The sequence below is a fragment of the Coregonus clupeaformis genome, chromosome 29 (genome assembly GCF_020615455.1).
Source record: "Coregonus clupeaformis isolate EN_2021a chromosome 29, ASM2061545v1, whole genome shotgun sequence".
Taxonomy (NCBI): domain Eukaryota; kingdom Metazoa; phylum Chordata; class Actinopteri; order Salmoniformes; family Salmonidae; genus Coregonus; species Coregonus clupeaformis.
Window position 1 is genome coordinate 42,688,754 of NC_059220.1, and position 16,843 is coordinate 42,705,596.

The window sequence follows — 16,843 nt, forward strand, 5'->3', positions numbered from 1 at the left end:
TTCCCTGACACCCAAAAGTACTTGTTACATTTTGAATGCTTAGCAGGACAGGAAAATGGTCCAATTCACAGTTATCAAGAGAACATCCCTGGTCATCTCTACTGCCTCTGATCTGGCGTACTCACTAAACACTAATGCTTTGTTTGTAAATTATGTCTGAGTGTTGGAGTATGCCCCTGGCTATCCGTAAATAAAAAAAGAAATACAATTATGCCGTCTGGTTTGCTTAATATAAGGAATTTGAAATTATTTATACTTTTATTTTTGATACATAAGTATATTCTAGCAATTAAATTTACTTTTAAACTTAAGTATATTTAAAACCAAATACTTTTAGACTTTTACTCAAGTAGTATTTTACTGGGTGACTTTCATTTTTACTTGAAATCATTTTCTATTAAGATATCTTTACTTTTACTCAAGTATGACAATTGGGTACTTTTTCCAACACTGGTAGTATATAGTACAAGTATAGTATATGTAATATATTTGAAAATACATTCAGGGCAAAAGGAAAAAACAGATCATAGCGGAACTTAAAAAACACACCAACTCCAAACTTCTTTATGAATAGTTATTTATATATTTCTCTATGTGAAACGAATGACAATCATACTACACAGATAAGCAAGTACTGTTGTAACAGTCAGAGAAAACCACTCTGGAAATTAGTACATAACATGAAATACAGATACCAGTATATAACTGTAAATTATTGCTTGACTGCTACTTTGTTTTTTGGATAACTACAGTACAAGACACAATATTCATATTTCAACAGAACAGTATAGAACAATAACGGAAGGTATTGACCTTTTTGTATTGTAGACTTTCCAAAAAAACATTCAAACTGAGTCCATTTTCAACACGACGCAATGAGAATTGATTTGATCGAGCATCAACATAAAAGTAGAAGCCACAGTTTTTTTATGCACACTGGAACTGGTCTCGGCAACAAAAACACTTGGCATATATACATAAATATACGTTTTCTCTTTTCAACTGTGACCAAAAATGCACCCAGTTTCAAAGACAGTAAAAAACATCAGATAAGCATCATCAACATAATCATAATCATTGTCATCAATCATCAATATTTTCACCAGTCAGCACAACTGAAAACTGCCTATGCCATTATGGTGCGTTTCAACACTTGCTGGCGGCTTCGTTTTTAGAAGTCACCTCTGAAAGGCCAACGCTTGCACATGGAAGTATGTTCCAGATACAAACACTGTAACAAAAACACACATTTGTTCTGTGGTTGCAACCATCTATCCTGTCAAAAGACACGTTTCCCTGTTCTTCCTTCCACACCTATTCAGTAGTACACTTATATCCAAAGGATTCCGAGCCTTCAAAACCCCATTAGCGAGAGGTGGAATTCAGATAATCTGAGCGTTGGACACTGCTCTGCTGGTGAGAAGGCTACCCAGGTGTTCATCTTGAAAATCAGAAGATTAAAAAAAGAACAGAATAAAAATACTGTAGATGTAGAACGTTCTCTCTAGCAAGACTGCATCTACAAGGAGAAAATAAAAATACAGACAAAGTGCTCGCATGCAAAAAGACTATCTTCTGTTTACAAATATGAGCAAAAAATAAGTCATTTTTAATGCTTTCTAACACGGATAAGGTTTACGTTCACCACTGAGGCCAAATGTACTGTATTGAACACTTGAACACTCCACCTCAATGGTTGGGCTTTTATTTTATAAAAAATGACTAGATTCAAAACACCTCTTCAGGATGGAAATAAAATCAAGGACTCAACATGGAATAGTCTGTATTCAACAGTCTCACTATATGGAATAGGTTTCTGTGACAAAACTAAAACATAAGGACTTTTTATGGCATGAAATCATTGTAATGACAGACACTTGGCATCATGTATTTTTTTTATTCAAGGTGCATAGTGGGGAGAAAGATCTAACATTCTAGAAATAGTTACTCCTAAAATAATTAGGATAAGATTACAATGAATGGTTAAAAGCACACTTAATTGATTTATTTAGGAGTTGGGAATCCCTTTCTTTTTTTTGGGGGGGGGTGAACAAAGTAACAACTGTGAATGCAGCAGTTTTCCAAATTGGAGTGAATAAAATCAATACTTTCTCTTTAGTTTCTTGAGTTTCCAATGATTTGTGTTGTGACTGCAAGGTGAGACGAAGGCTTTGGTTGATATCTCCAGAGGCAAGGAGGCTAATTCATTTTCACTTTCTCAGCAACGCTTAATGTCAATCATTAAAACCTAATGGACTATTTCCACCTACTGACTATTCAGCTATTTACAGCAAGAACTAAGAAGCAGCCTTAAACTCTTAAGAGCTGACAGAAGAAATTCAGGACATTCCTTCAGTGTAGCTCCAGAGATCTAGAGATGTTCAGTGCAAAACAAGCAATATAGGTTTCAGAAGAAGAAAAACAGACATATATATAAAGTGGGTTGATATCATAACAAGAAACAAAAACCATTACCGGAAAGATGGGAATCATTAAAATGCCCCCTGAAAAAACATCAACACTCTCGAAGATAACTGCTAGCTTTTACTCCTATCCTAAAGCCCTACTCTTAGGCCTTTACTCACACTGTAAAGGTTTCTTTCTTATTTCTTGCTCAGCCAGCCTTTCCCCTCTCACCTGACACTATAAAACTATAGATATGCATGCCGTCAAAAGCGTCATTCCATTTCCCTGTCGTCTCGACCAGTATAAAATGCCTCAGCTGCCGACTATAGTAAGCATGCAAAAAAACAGATTGTTTGTGGTATCAAATACATGTTAAGAGGAAGAATACACATCTAGTTCAGCAAAAACCAACAGACACATCTCTGATAAAAAGGGACAGAAGCAGAACAAAAAAATAAAATGCAAACACCACCACAACTTTGTTGTTACCACATGGCGACCTTTTGCTATGTAGTGTGTGACCTCAATAGGTTCCTTTGCTTCATACAGTAGTTTAGTATTTTAGTCTCTGTAGTAAGTATTTTTCTCATATAAACTCATACATGCAGACAAGAGGAATACCAGACAATCAATCCTGATTCTGTGATGGCAGAAACAACCAATCAGCTGATATGATAAAAGAGCAGAAGAAGAACAGATGTAACAACCAAAATCTCTCTCCGGAGGTATTGCATGTCCCCGAAGTCCAATGCACACAACTAACCAATGACATTAAGAAGGAAAGAAGAAGGAGAGGTCAGACTAGCGGAACTACTATAATACTAGTACATATGAGAGCTGAGTGGATGATTCTATGACAGTGTGCCTGCTCAAGGTGTTACATTACCACCCCTGGCTGAGTAAGGGTCAAGGGTTCCGTTATCCCTCCCTCCCTTTCCTTTGAGTGTGATGAGTGTGTGTTTGAATCTCATCCATCCTCCATCATCCATACAGGCCAGGCCAGGCCGCCTCATTCCATCCAATAGCCATGCTCCGTCCACAAACACCACTAAATGTTTGTTGTTTGTTTGTTTTTGGTTGAACTGAAATGAGGGGCGTTGTCTCGTTGTGCTCTGCGAGTGCAGAGACAGAGAAGACAGGGCTAGGTGCGTGTGTGTTGGGGTCGTAGGAGTGGGGTCCGGAGTGAAGGGTCCTAGTTGAGGACTTCCGGCGGTCCGTCGGGGTGCCGGGTTTGGACGATCTGCTGTTTCTGCTTGGGACGCGCTTCGGCGCTGTTGTCGTCTTCGGCGTCGCTGTCGCACACATGCACTACAACGCTGGGGGTCGACTCTGTGCCCGCGTGCAGCTCATAATTCTCCCCTAGAGAGGGAGGGGGGAGGGAGGGATGGAGGGGGGAAGGAGGGAGACAGGGAGGGAGAGAAAGGGAGATTAAGGGTGTAGAAAGAGGTGGAGAAAGAAGGCAGGGAGATCGAGAGAGAGAGAGAGAGAGAGAGTGAGAGAGAGAGATAAAGACTTTAACACACGAGACTTGATTTGCCTTTACAGTGCCACACATGCATCAACAGGCCTACATCAGTATTCCAGTTTCAATCTCTTGATTAAATGAGCCCCTGAAAGTCGGATCTCCCATTGAAGCAGATTGAAGCGAGTCAACCGACTCCAGGAACAGATCCAAGATCAGATCCAAACCTACCATACACTCTTAGAAAAAGGGTGCTATTTTGAACCTGAAAGGGATCTTCGGCTGTCCCCATAAGAGAACCCTTTGAAGAACCCCTTTTGGTTCCAGGTAGAACACTACAGGGGTCCATGTAGAACCCTTTCCAGAGAGGGTTCTACATGGGTCCCAAAAGGGTGTCAGAAATAACAGTGCTAACCGCTAAGCTAAGATGCAGGATAAAATGGCTCCTCTGGCACTATGGACTACATGTTAGCCTAACCTAGCTGACAGAGGGAACCTCCCCTGCGATGGCTGGTGGTACCTGATGGCCAATGTTATCAGCTGTTACAACACTGGCTGGCTGCAGCCTAATGAAATGTACTGCAGGATAGGATAGGATCACACTGTCTGTTGCTATCATGTGCCAAACAACTGCAATGCTAGAGAATTGGCTACTAGAGAATATATAACACGTCATAAATGTTATATGGCATGGATTAAATGTTACTAACGTTATACAATTCCTAAAATATACAGCCAGTATAATATATCAAATAGAGGTGGAATATCACAGATAACAAGATTTTATATACTTCGGTATTCGTTTCATAAGAAGGAATTCCACTCAACCACGCCCACAAATTGGGGAACACAAACATTCTTTCCCAAGAGCCAACTTCGTCGTCGATCTTTTGCTATACAGAAATCACAAAACATGCCGAAAAGCAGCTGGGTTGTTCAATGTGAATGTAAACCAATTGGGTAACCAAGGTAACCACAGGTTGTTTACCCCATAGGCGGGTGGGGCCGCAATGTTCTATTTAATACCAACTGGGACTAGTTGGTGCTGTTTCGATCCCAGGGTTAGGCAACTACACAAATGCCCACATCACTTCCGCCCTGAAATACGCACACAGATTGTATCATGGTTGCCATGGAGACCAGACAGAGCGGAGGGAAAGGTGATAAGAGGTTTCCCACACCACTGTCTGACAGGAAAAACAAGGCCCTATTTTGTCTCGGGAAGGTCACTACCACAGGCGGCCAGCAGAGAGTGCTAGGGCGCCACACTGCAGCAAAGCACTAATCTGATTTCGAGGCAGGCTAAAGAAGCCCAAGCAAGCACCAGCTCTATTTCCTGATGCCTCCTCCTGTTACCATAGTAACAGTGAGTGCAGCGGTGGTCTGGGCTGCAACATGGTAAATCATGTAATGTAGGAATCATGATTGTTCTTGTAATGCATTAGAGGGGGTGGTGGTGCATATGAGATTAAACAGTGTCAGAGGCAAGGCTAAATGGCATTGGCTATATCTATTTTGACTGCCCTTGATGTTCCCTGGTAGACTACAAGAGAAGCACTCAAAATGGTACTGCATGTTCTGATGTCTGGATGTCGAGACACTTCACACACTAAAACTTATCACACACCCTGTAAGGTGAAGAACACACATCTATAACATAACTAGGGACCAGACCTTTTCCTGACTACTGGCCAGGAGTTTTTCTTGATCAGGTCACGTGGGCCTACTGAAAACATATTATGGTGTAACTGACTACCATCATACCGCGTCTTCCGTTAAGTCTATATATCTTAGGAGGGTCTCCTTTTTACAGATGACAAGGGTCTTTACCATCATAAACAATGAATCTGTCCTTTCTCCTGAAGTGTGCAATGGTTGCTTCCCGTTCATGGATTTAGAAGGAAATAACTGGTGTAAGAATTACAGGGGGAACTCCCCCTAGCCCAATGTTTTTACATTGGTTTTGTATGAGTGCACACATCAGGAGAAAGGACATATTATTGGGACGCTCAGTCCTAATGACACAGCGAAGCATCCTGGAAGCTTGGTGACCTAGTAAACCATGTGACCCTCCTGACCTGTCCCCAGTAGAAATAACACAGGTGTCATTACTCCAACACAGGTGTTATTACTCCAACACAGGTGTTATTACTCCAACACAGGTGTTATTACTCCAACACAGGTGTCATTACTCCAACACAGGTGTCATTACTCCCTGTTTGTGGCAGGCATTTCTCAAAGGTCACCGTCTGTCTGCAAACGCTAGCCCTTAACTCAGACAGACAGACAGAGAAGTATGGATGCCATAAGAGAGAGGCATCCATATATATATATTTTTTGTTGTTGTACTTTTTACCCCTTTTTTGTGATATCCAATTGGTAGTTACAGTCTTGTCCCATCGCTGCAACTCCCGTACGGACTCGGGAGAGGCGAAGGTCGAGAGCCATGCGTCTTCTGAAACACGACCCCGCTAAGCCGCACTGCTTCTTGACACACTGCTCGCTTAACCCGGAAGCCAGCCGCACCAATGTGTTGGAGGAAACACCATACAGCTGGCGACCCAAGTCAACGTGCATGCACCCGGCCCGCCACAAGGAGTCGCTAGAGCGCGATGGGACAAGGACATCCCAGCCGGCCAAACCCTCCCCTAACCCGGACCGCGCTGGGCAAATTGTGCGCCGCCTCATGGGTCTCCCGGTCGCGGCCGGCTGCGACACAGCCTAGGATCAAACCCGGTTCTGTAGTGACACCTCTAGCGCTGCGCCACTCGGGAGGCTAATCTCTTTTTCTGATGTACATTCATACTTAGACAACCATCCAGCATGCTGCACAAAGCAATTTTATGCTTGTATGCTAATTGGTGCCCTTTTTGTGACCTTACTGTTATCCTATGATTCTCACGATACCACAGCAGATAAAGCTGATGAGCTCAGTTCAGTTAACAATTTTAGTAAATGTTTCTAAGAGTGTAGAGTGTGTGTGTGCTTGCAAAATTGTGTGTATGTGTGTGTACGTACGTAAGTACGTGTGTGTGTGTATGCGTGTTTGTGTGTGTATGCGCCTATGTGTATGTGTCTATATATGTATTTATATGTGTGTGTGTGTGCAAGAGTGTGTGTAGGGTGTGTGTATACTGACCTGGGCCCAGCTTGGCCACAGCACACAGCAGGTCGTAGTTGATGACAGGCGTTGCGTCTTCACTCTGGCTCCAGCCCACGTCCGGCGAGGCTGGGGGCGAAATTACGAACTGTTTGACGGGCGCGGGAGGCGCCAGATACGACTTGTCTATGTCCTCCCCAGAGTTCTGAACCTATAGAGGGGGGAGAGGAGGAGAGGAGACAGGGGGGCATGTCAGAACGGATCATGTTCATTTGGACACATCATGGAAAATGTTGAAAACATTGCAATGCTGAAAACATTAAAGTAGAAAACATTAATGCTACGGTGTGCATTAATGAATACACCCCGGCTGCTGTTGTATAGGAAGTACACTGTGCTCTGTTCCTGTTGGCTCCCTGGACTGAACACTTTGTACTGGATCATATCTATATAATACAATACACACACCCCTTGTAGGGATGGGAATGAGTAATCGAGTACTCGAATGGACGTCAAAGCTCGATCTTTAACAAGATATCACTTTTTCTTTTCAAATACTGTACTATTATTTGGTGGAATGTGCTTTGTGGCTGCCCGAAAAAATGACATTTTGCCTTGAAGCCAACGTTAATTTGCTTTGACTCTAGTGTTTCATTGGTATATGTGCATTTGCGGGGCACAACAAAAAAGAAACCAAGCCAAGCATCAGATAATTCTTCTCCCTAAATTCCCTTTCCCCTACATTTCTCATTCACTCAATTGCGTTCCGACCGCTCCCTCTACACACGTGTGCTGAGTGCGCACACAAGCTCCCGTTAGGCCTACAGAAATAAATGCCTATAGAAATGTATCTAACTGATGGGATACACAGGTTACATTCCTTGCCAAATGACAACAGTTTTATCACAAATTCAAAATGGACTGGTTGATTGAAGTAGGAAAATATGTGTTCCAACAATGAGCTGCAGTTTTGGAATAATTGCTTCCCGTCTATTTTCCACTTAGGCTACTTTGCCAACTGCTAGTGCCATTTAGAATAGGTAGCCTAGGCTATAACCCATAGACAGATTCTGTTCTCTTTTATTCTGTTATATTACATTATGTTTTTTTAAACTATAAAATAGGTATGTCTTGTCTGCTAAATTAACAAAACAAGGCTATGCCATTGCACAGCCCTAGGCTTCTACAAGCAAGCGCCACTGCTGAGGTTTACTGCCTTTTTGAAGATTGTGTTTCACTATACAATATAACCAGTTGATATTACGTTTGTAATAAATTAATCTTAAATGGCACTTGCTTTTTTATTGACTGAATATATATGGGGCAGTTTAGCAATTAGGATTTGTTATCTGTAATGTTTATGATAAATTAGGCATAGTTGCGCACTATTTGCAGTGCGGAAACTAAAATGTGTTATTTTTATTTTTATTAAGAGTACTCGAGTACAAAACAATAAATAATGCGAGAACTCGAACAGTAAAGAAATATCAAATTCCCATCCCCAACACCTTGGTTAGTCCCCTAAGGAGCCCACCCATGTAGAACACACACTCAGAATAAACACAAGCACAACCACGGAGCATAGGCATTAGCCACACACACACACACACACACACACACACACACACACACACACACACACACACACACACACACACACACACACACACACACACACACACACACACACACACACATACACAAACACACACATACAGTGAGGGAAAAAAGTATTTGATCCCCTGCTGATTTTGTATGTTTGCCCACTGACAAAGAAATGATCAGTCTATAATTGTAATGGTAGGTTTATTTGAATAGTGAGAGACAGAATAACAACAAAAAAATCCAGAAAAACAAATTTCAAAAATGTTATAAATTGATTTGCATTTTAATGAGGGAAATACAGTTGGGAAAAAAAGTATTTAGTCACCCACCAATTGTGCAAGTTCTCCCACTTAAAAAGATGAGAGAGGCCTGTAATTTTCATCATTTTGACATGTGTTTTTCTGGATTTTTTTGTTGTTATTCTGTTCTAACTGTTCAAATAAACCTACCATTAAAATGATGACTGATCATGTCTTTGTCAGTGGGCAAACGTACAAAATCAGCAGGGGATCAAATACTTTTTCCCCTCACTGTAATACACACACACACATAATACACACAAAGATGCACGCCTGCCCACACGCACGCACACGCAAACACAAAACACACACGCACGCACAAACACAGAACACACGCACGCACACATACACACAAACATACACAACGCCTGTAGAGATACATACAAAGACACACACACTTGAAATGACCCAAAAGGGAAAAAATGAAGAATTCATGACAACGCTTCAGAAAAAGCTCAGACTGAGGGACCTGAACGCATTGTGAGTGGAGGACGAGGTCAGGTCTAGCCCAGAGGCCACTACATTCTCAATGGGGACAGTACAGTATAGAAATAAGAGTATGCTACTCACGAGTGCTTTGATTCAACCTGCACCACAAGGCTATGTGCCTTGTATCCTGCAGCTGAAACGTCTCTCTTGTGGTACCAGTGAAAAGAAAGTACTTCATGGGAGCAGCTGCCAATGGCATGTGCCGGCTCTGTCTTCAAAGTACGTTGCACTCCACATATAGTGATCACATTTGTTCTGGACGATTTGATCACTATAAGCAGTTGATTACAATAATTACAGAAAGCGCATTCACTATAGCAGAGTGTACTGTTTTTGTTGTCGGGGCCATGGACGGTGTGAACGTTTGGGATGAGCAAATCACTTCCTCACACACCGTTGGAGAGTACAGTAAAGTAAAGTATGTACCTGAGGATACACTGTACTGACGTGTGGCAGGTAGCCTAGCGGTTAAGAGCGCTGGGCCAGTAACCAAAAGGTCGCTGGTAAGAATCCCTGAGCCGACTAGGTGAAAAATCTCAACCCTAATTGCTCCTATAAGTCGCTCTGGATAAGAGCGTCTGCTAAATGACTAAAGTGTAAAATGTAAGTGCAGGCCCCCAGTTTCATCAGCTGTCCTGGTGGTTGGTCTCAGACTATCCCGCAGGTGAAGAAGCCAGATGTGGAGGTCCTGGGCTGGCGTGGTTACACGTGGTCTGCGGTTGTGAGGCCAGTTGGACATACTGCCAAATTCTCTAAAACTACGTTCGAGGCGGCTTATGGTAGAGAAATGAACATTCAATTATCTGGCAACAGCTCTGGTGGACATTCCTGCAGTCAGCATGCCAATTGCACGCTCCCTCAAAACTTGAGACGTCTGTGGTATTGTGTTGTGACAAAACTGCACATTGTAGAGTGGTCTTTTATTGTCCCCAGCACAAGGTGCACCTGTGTAATGATCATGCTGTTTAATCAACTTCTTGATATGCCACACCTGGTGGATGGATTATCTTGGCAAAGGAGAAATGCTCACTAACAGGGATGTAAACATATTTGTCCACACATTTTCAGAGAAATAAGCTTTTTGTGTGTATGGAAACATTTCTGGGATCTTTTATTTCAGCTCATAAAAAATGGGACCAACACTTTACATGTTGCATTTATAATACAAAAATCCCCATACAAATATGTCAGTTGAAGCTAGAGATATCTGTTTTTTTGCATTGGATGAGTCACACTTCCGCATCTGCGGTGAAAGCTGACAGAGCTAGGGCGGTCAGACCATGAGTTATCCCGAAGATCGGTCTTCTCACAAAATCATCTGTAGCATCTGGAACGGTTTGGGCTACAAACTATTATGGCCACTCTATTGAACGGGAAGACTCTCACGAACATGATGGTGTGCTCCGTTTTGCTCTATGACCCCCACAATCGTCTTAGGACTCGTCTGAAGTCGGTACAGCCGATCTGCCAACTTCTGTCTGTAGTGTCCGAACAGTTTGGGCTACACACTAATATGAACCCTCTGTGATAAGGTGAGACTCTCACGAACACATACATGTCAGTTGTTTTCCTCAAAAACACTCGTATGAAGGTCCCCCGGTACCAGTTGAAAAGATTTACAGAAGTACACTACATTACCAAAAGTATGGGGACACCTGCTTGTCGAACATCTCATTCCAAAATCATGGGAATTAATATGGAATTGGTCCCCCCTTTGCTGCTATAACAGCCTCCACTCTTCTGGGAAGGCTTTCCACTAGATGTTGGAACATTGCTGCGGGGACTTGCTAACATTCAGCCACAAGAGCATTAGTGAAGTCGGGCACTGATGTAGGGTGATTAGGCCTGGCTCACAGTCGGCGTTCCAATTCATCCCAAAGTGTTCGATAGGGTTGAAGTCAGGGCTCTGTGCAGGCCAGTCAAGTTCTTCCACACTGATCTCGACAAATAATTTCTGTATGGACCTTGCTTTGTGCACGGTGACATTGTCATGCTGAAACAGGAAAGGGCCTTCCCCTAACTGTTGCCACAAAGTTGGAAGCACAGAATCGTCTAGAATGTCATTGTATGCTGTAGCGTTAAGATTTATTTCACTGAAACTAAGGGGCCTAGCCCGAACCATGAAAAACAGCCCGACCACCAAACTTTACAGTTGGCACTATGCATTCAGGCAGGTATTGTTCTCCTGGCATTCGCCAAACCCAGATTCGTCTGTCGGACTGCTCCAGAGTCCAATGATGGCGAGCTTTACTGCTGCTCGGCCATGGAAACCCATTTCATGAAGTTCCCGACGAACTGTTCTTGTGCTGACGTTGCTTCCAGAGGCAGTTTGGAACTCGGTAGTGAGTGTCGCAAACCAAGGACATAAGATTGTTATGTTGAAATTCATTGAGCTCTTCAGTAAGGCCATTCTACTGCCAATGTTTGTCTATGGAGATTGCATGGCTGTGTGCTCAATTTCATACACCTGTCAGCAACGGCTGTGGCTGAAATAGCCGAATCCACTAATTTGAAGGGGTGTTCACGTACTTTTGTATATACAGTTGAAGTCGGAAGTTTACATACACCTTAGCCTAATACATTTAAATTCAGTTTTTCACAATTCCTGACATTTAATCCTAGTAAAAATTCCCTGTCTTAGGTCAGTTAGGATCACCACTTTATTTTAAGAATGTGAAATGTCAGAATAATAGTAGAGAGAATTATTTATTTTAGCTTTTATTTATTTCATCACATTCCCAGTGGGTCAGAAGTTTACATACATTCAATTAGTATTTTGTAGCATTGTAGCATTGTCTTTAAACTTGGGTCAAACATTTCGGGTAGCCTTCCACAAGCTTCCCACAATAAGTTGGGTGAATTTTGGCCCATTCCTCCTGACAGAGCTGGTGTACTGAGGCAGGTTTGTAGGCCTCCTAGCTCGCACACGCTTTTTCAGTTCTGCCCACACATATTCTATAGGATTGAGGTCAGGGCTTTGTGATGGCCACTCCAATACCTTGACTTTGTTGTCCTTAAGCCATTTTGCCACAACTTTGGAAGCATGCTTGGGGTCATTGTCCATTTGGAAGACCCATTTGCGACCAAGCTTTAACTTCCTGACTGATGTCTTGAGATGTTGCTTCAACATATCCACATAATTTACCTTTCTCATGATGCCATCTATTTTGTGAAGTGCACCAGTCCCTCCTGCAGCAAAGCACCCCCACAGCATGATGCTACCACCCCCGTCCTTCACAGTTGGGATGGTGTTCTTCGGCTTGCAAGCCGCTCCCTTTTTCCTCCAAACATAACGATGGTCATTATGGCCAAACAGTTATATTTTTGTTTCATCAGACCAGAGGACATTTCTCCAAAAAGTACGATCTTTGTCCCCATGTGCAGTTGCAAACCGTAGTTTGGCTTTTTTATGGCGGGTTTTGGAGCGGTGGCATCTTCCTTGCTGAGCGGCCTTTCAGGTTATGTCAATATAGAACTTGTTTTACTGTGGACATAGATACTTTGTACCTGTTTCCTCCAGCATCTTCACAAGGTCCTTTGCTGTTGTTCTGGGGATTGGATTTGCACTTTTCGGACCAAAGTACGTTCATCTCTAGGAGACAGAACGCGTCTCCTTCCTGAGCGGTATGACGGCTGTGCGGTCCCATGGTGTTTATACGTACGTACTATTGTTTGTACAGATGAATGTGGTACCTTCAGGAGTTTGGAAATTGCTCCCAAGGATGAACCAGACTTGTGGAGGTCTAGATTTTTTTCTGAGGTCTTGGCTGATTTCTTTTGATTTTCCCATGATGTCAAGCAAAGAGGCACTGAGTTTGAAGGTAGGCCTTGAAGTACATCCACAGGTACAGTGGGGAGAACAAGTATTTGATACACTGCCGATTTTGCAGGTTTTCCTACTTACAAAGCATGTAGAGGTCTGTAATTTTTATCATAGGTACACTTCAACTGTGAGAGACGGAATCTAAAACAAAAATCCAGAAAATCACATTGTATGATTTTAAGTAATTAATTTGCATTTTATTGCATGACATAAGTATTTGATCACCTACCAACCAGTAAGAATTCCGGCTCTCACAGACCTGTTAGTTTTTCTTTAAGAAGCCCTCCTGTTCTCCACTCATTACCTGTATTAACTGCACCTGTTTGAACTCGTTAACTGTATAAAAGACACCTGTCCACACACTCAATCAAACAGACTCCAACCTCTCCACAATGGCCAAGACCAGAGAGCTGTGAAAGGACATCAGGGATAAAATTATAGACCTGCACAAGGCTGGGATGGGCTACAGGACAGTAGGCAAGCAGCTTGGTGAGAAGGCAACAACTGTTGAGCGCAATTATTAGAAAATGGAAGAAGTTCAAGATGACGGTCAATCACCTTCGGTCTGGGGCTCCACGCAAGATCTCACCTCGTGGGGCATCAATGATCATGAGGAAGGTGAGGGATCAGCCCAGAACTACACGGCAGGACCTGGTCAATGACCTGAAGAGAGCTGGGACCACAGTCTCAAAGAAAACCATTGTAACACACTACGCCGTCATGGATTAAAATCCTGCAGCGCACGCAAGGTCCCCCTGCTCAAGCCAGCGCATGTCCAGGCCCGTCTGAAGTTTGCCAATGACCATCTGGATGATCCAGAGGAGGAATGGGAGAAGGTCATGTGGTCTGATGAGACAAAAATATAGCTTTTTTGGTCTAAACTCCACTCGCCGTGTTTGGAGGAAGAAGAAGGATGAGTACAACCCCAAGAACACCATCCCAACCGTGAAGCATGGAGGTGGAAACATCATTCTTTGGGGATGCTTTTCTGCAAAGGGGACAGGACGACTGCACCGTATTGCGGGAGGATGGATGGGGCCATGTATCGCGAGATCTTGGCCAAAAACCTCCTTCCTCAGTAAGAGCATTGAAGATGCGTCGTGGCTGGGTCTTCCAGCATGACAACGAACCGAAACACACAGCCAGGGCAACTAAGGAGTGGCTCCGTAAGAAGCATCTCAAGGTCCTGGAGTGGCCTAGCCAGTCTCCAGACCTGAACCCAATAGAAAATCTTTGGAGGGAGCTGAAGTCCGTATTGCCCAGTGACAGCCCCGAAACCTGAAGAATCTGGAGAAGGTCTGTATGGAGGAGTGGGCCAAAATCCCTGCTGCAGTATGTGCAAACCTGGTCAAGACCTACAGGGAAACGTATGATCTCTGTAATTGCAAACAAAGGTTTCTGTACCAAATATTAAGTTCTGCTTTTCTGATGTATCAAATACTTATGTCATGCAATAAAATGCAAATTAATTACTTAAAAATCATACAATGGGATTTTCTGGATTTCTGTGAGATTCCGTCTCTCGCAGTTGAAGTGTACCTATGATAAAAAATTACAGACCTCTACATGCTTTGTAAGTAGGAAAACCTGCAAAATCGGCAGTGTATCAAATAATTGTTCTCCCCACTGTACATCTCCCCAATCGACTCAAATTATATCAATTAGCCTATCAGAAGCTTCTAAAGCCATGACATCATTTTCTGGAATTTTCCAAGCTGTTTAAAGGCACAGTCAACTTAGTGTATGTAAACTTCTGACCCACTGGAATTGTGATACAGTGAATTATAAGTGAAATAATATGTCTGTAAACAATTGTTGGAAAAAATTACTTGTGTCATGCACAAAGTAGATGTCCTAAAAGACTTGCCAAAACTATACTTTGTTAACAAGAAATGTGTGGAGTGGTTGAAAAACTAGTTTTAATGACTCCAACCTAAGTGTACGTAAACTTCCGACTTCATCTGTATATTGTATATATGGAGACTGTTTAGTGCCAAAAGATGGGGTTAAATACATGTGAAAAATATATATAATAATAATAATACGTTTCCTGATCTTGCTTATATCTCTCAGATATAGGACATACACTTCAGAACAAACTTCCTTTTGATTTTTTGTGGGGGACTATCTGTTGTTCCATGTAGTGAATATGTTATTCAATGCGTTTGTATTGGCTAATAGCAGTAAGGCCAAATCATTTTATTTTTATTTTTATACTTACATTCAAAATCATATAGCTTAGTAGAACTCCCCCCACTCCCCTACCCCGGCTTAGACAGAGCTTAGACTCTTGTGGGTTAAATAGTGATCCTTTCTGACTACTTTTTTTGTCATCACACAGAACCACGTGCTGACAATCAAGGGGCCAGCAGGCTACGAGGAAGCTCACGCCCTCATGCCATAGGTTGACTCTTAGGCAGGAGGAAAACGATTACACCGACCATGATCCTTTGCTAGTTACGCCCACTTTCACCATGATCCTCAGCAATTTTTGGGTGCCATTCAGCCCCATTCAACAATATGGCGCACTTCAAATTCAAATATTTCCAGCTTCATGTGCCATCTGGAGTTTTCCATTGGAATACGTGGATGACGTCAGCGCTATCACTATTTGCTGGTTTTAATGCCTATGCTCTAGCCTAATTTATACCTGGGACTAACAAGTGTCCTTTGTCCTGATCTTGTCCTCATTCTGATTGTGCCCACATTTTCAGAAATATGTCTACACAAATGTGTCTCATATCTGTCCACTGTGTCCGCATTGTGACCAGATTTCCTGCTCCCTCCCTGTATGCAAATTATTTGACAGCTATTCTTTCAAAAATAATATGTATTTATTTATTTTAAGATACATATTGATGCATAAGTCAATGGTGCCACCTGTCAATGATTTTATAAGTTGGGACAATGATGATTTAAATGGTTTTACTGTCCAGATCCATCTACACTTGTAAGATATCCAGACACAATGTGTGCCTGATCTGCACACAAACAGATCACAATGCGTCTTTTAATCGTCTAAACCTGTCTGAAAATGTGGGCACAATCAGAATGTGGACAAGATCAGGACAAAGGATGCATGTTAGAACCAGGTATAAACGGGGCTTCTGTAATACCTGGGGTCGTGAAGAGTTCACTCACCTGGGCAAAGTAAAGCTCGAGCTGCTTCCCGTTGAACTCGGTCTCGTGGAGCTCGACACGAGCGCGGGCGGCCGCCTCCTGAGTGCTGAAGCTGATGCGGACTCGCCTGAAGCTCTTGAACATCTGGAAGGACGTCTGCTCGTCATAGATCCTGAACAGGGCCTCGAACCGCTCCTGGGAAAGAAAAAAAAGAAAAAGCGGCCATTTTAGACTGGAGTTGATCCTGCACCTGTCCTGAAATGTCTCCATTAAGCACTTCGGTCATTGTTAGTAAGGTAGAACACTGCAGCATAGCTCTAGAGGTGTGTTCCCCCCTTACAGGGCTTTGAACATCTGGAAAGGTGCTATATAAATGCAATCAATTATTATAATTATTATAAACTGCTCTACATCCATAGGTGCTGCTCCGTGGCTGACCCTGTGCCTTGTGTGTGATACACGTGAATGTGTGCATTTGGGGTGGGGGTTGAGATTAGGCTGAAAACACATTTCCATTTCTTACAAAAGGGACAAAGTAT

General features: G+C 42.7%; 1 protein-coding gene across 1 annotated transcript in view; it reads right to left on the bottom strand.

The window, feature by feature from the left end:
• Nucleotides 1-2,036: 2,036 nt before the first annotated feature.
• LOC121545133 (calcipressin-2) overlaps nucleotides 2,037-16,843 on the bottom strand; it is a 52,090-nt gene continuing 37,283 nt past the window's right edge. Inside the window, exons 2-4 of the mRNA XM_041855554.2 lie at nucleotides 16,326-16,499; nucleotides 7,008-7,179; nucleotides 2,037-3,765 (exon numbers count right to left, since the gene is read on the bottom strand). Of these exons, the coding sequence (XP_041711488.1) occupies nucleotides 3,599-3,765; nucleotides 7,008-7,179; nucleotides 16,326-16,499 (513 nt within the window). The 3' untranslated portion in view covers nucleotides 2,037-3,598. The remainder of the gene's footprint in view (nucleotides 3,766-7,007; nucleotides 7,180-16,325; nucleotides 16,500-16,843) is intronic.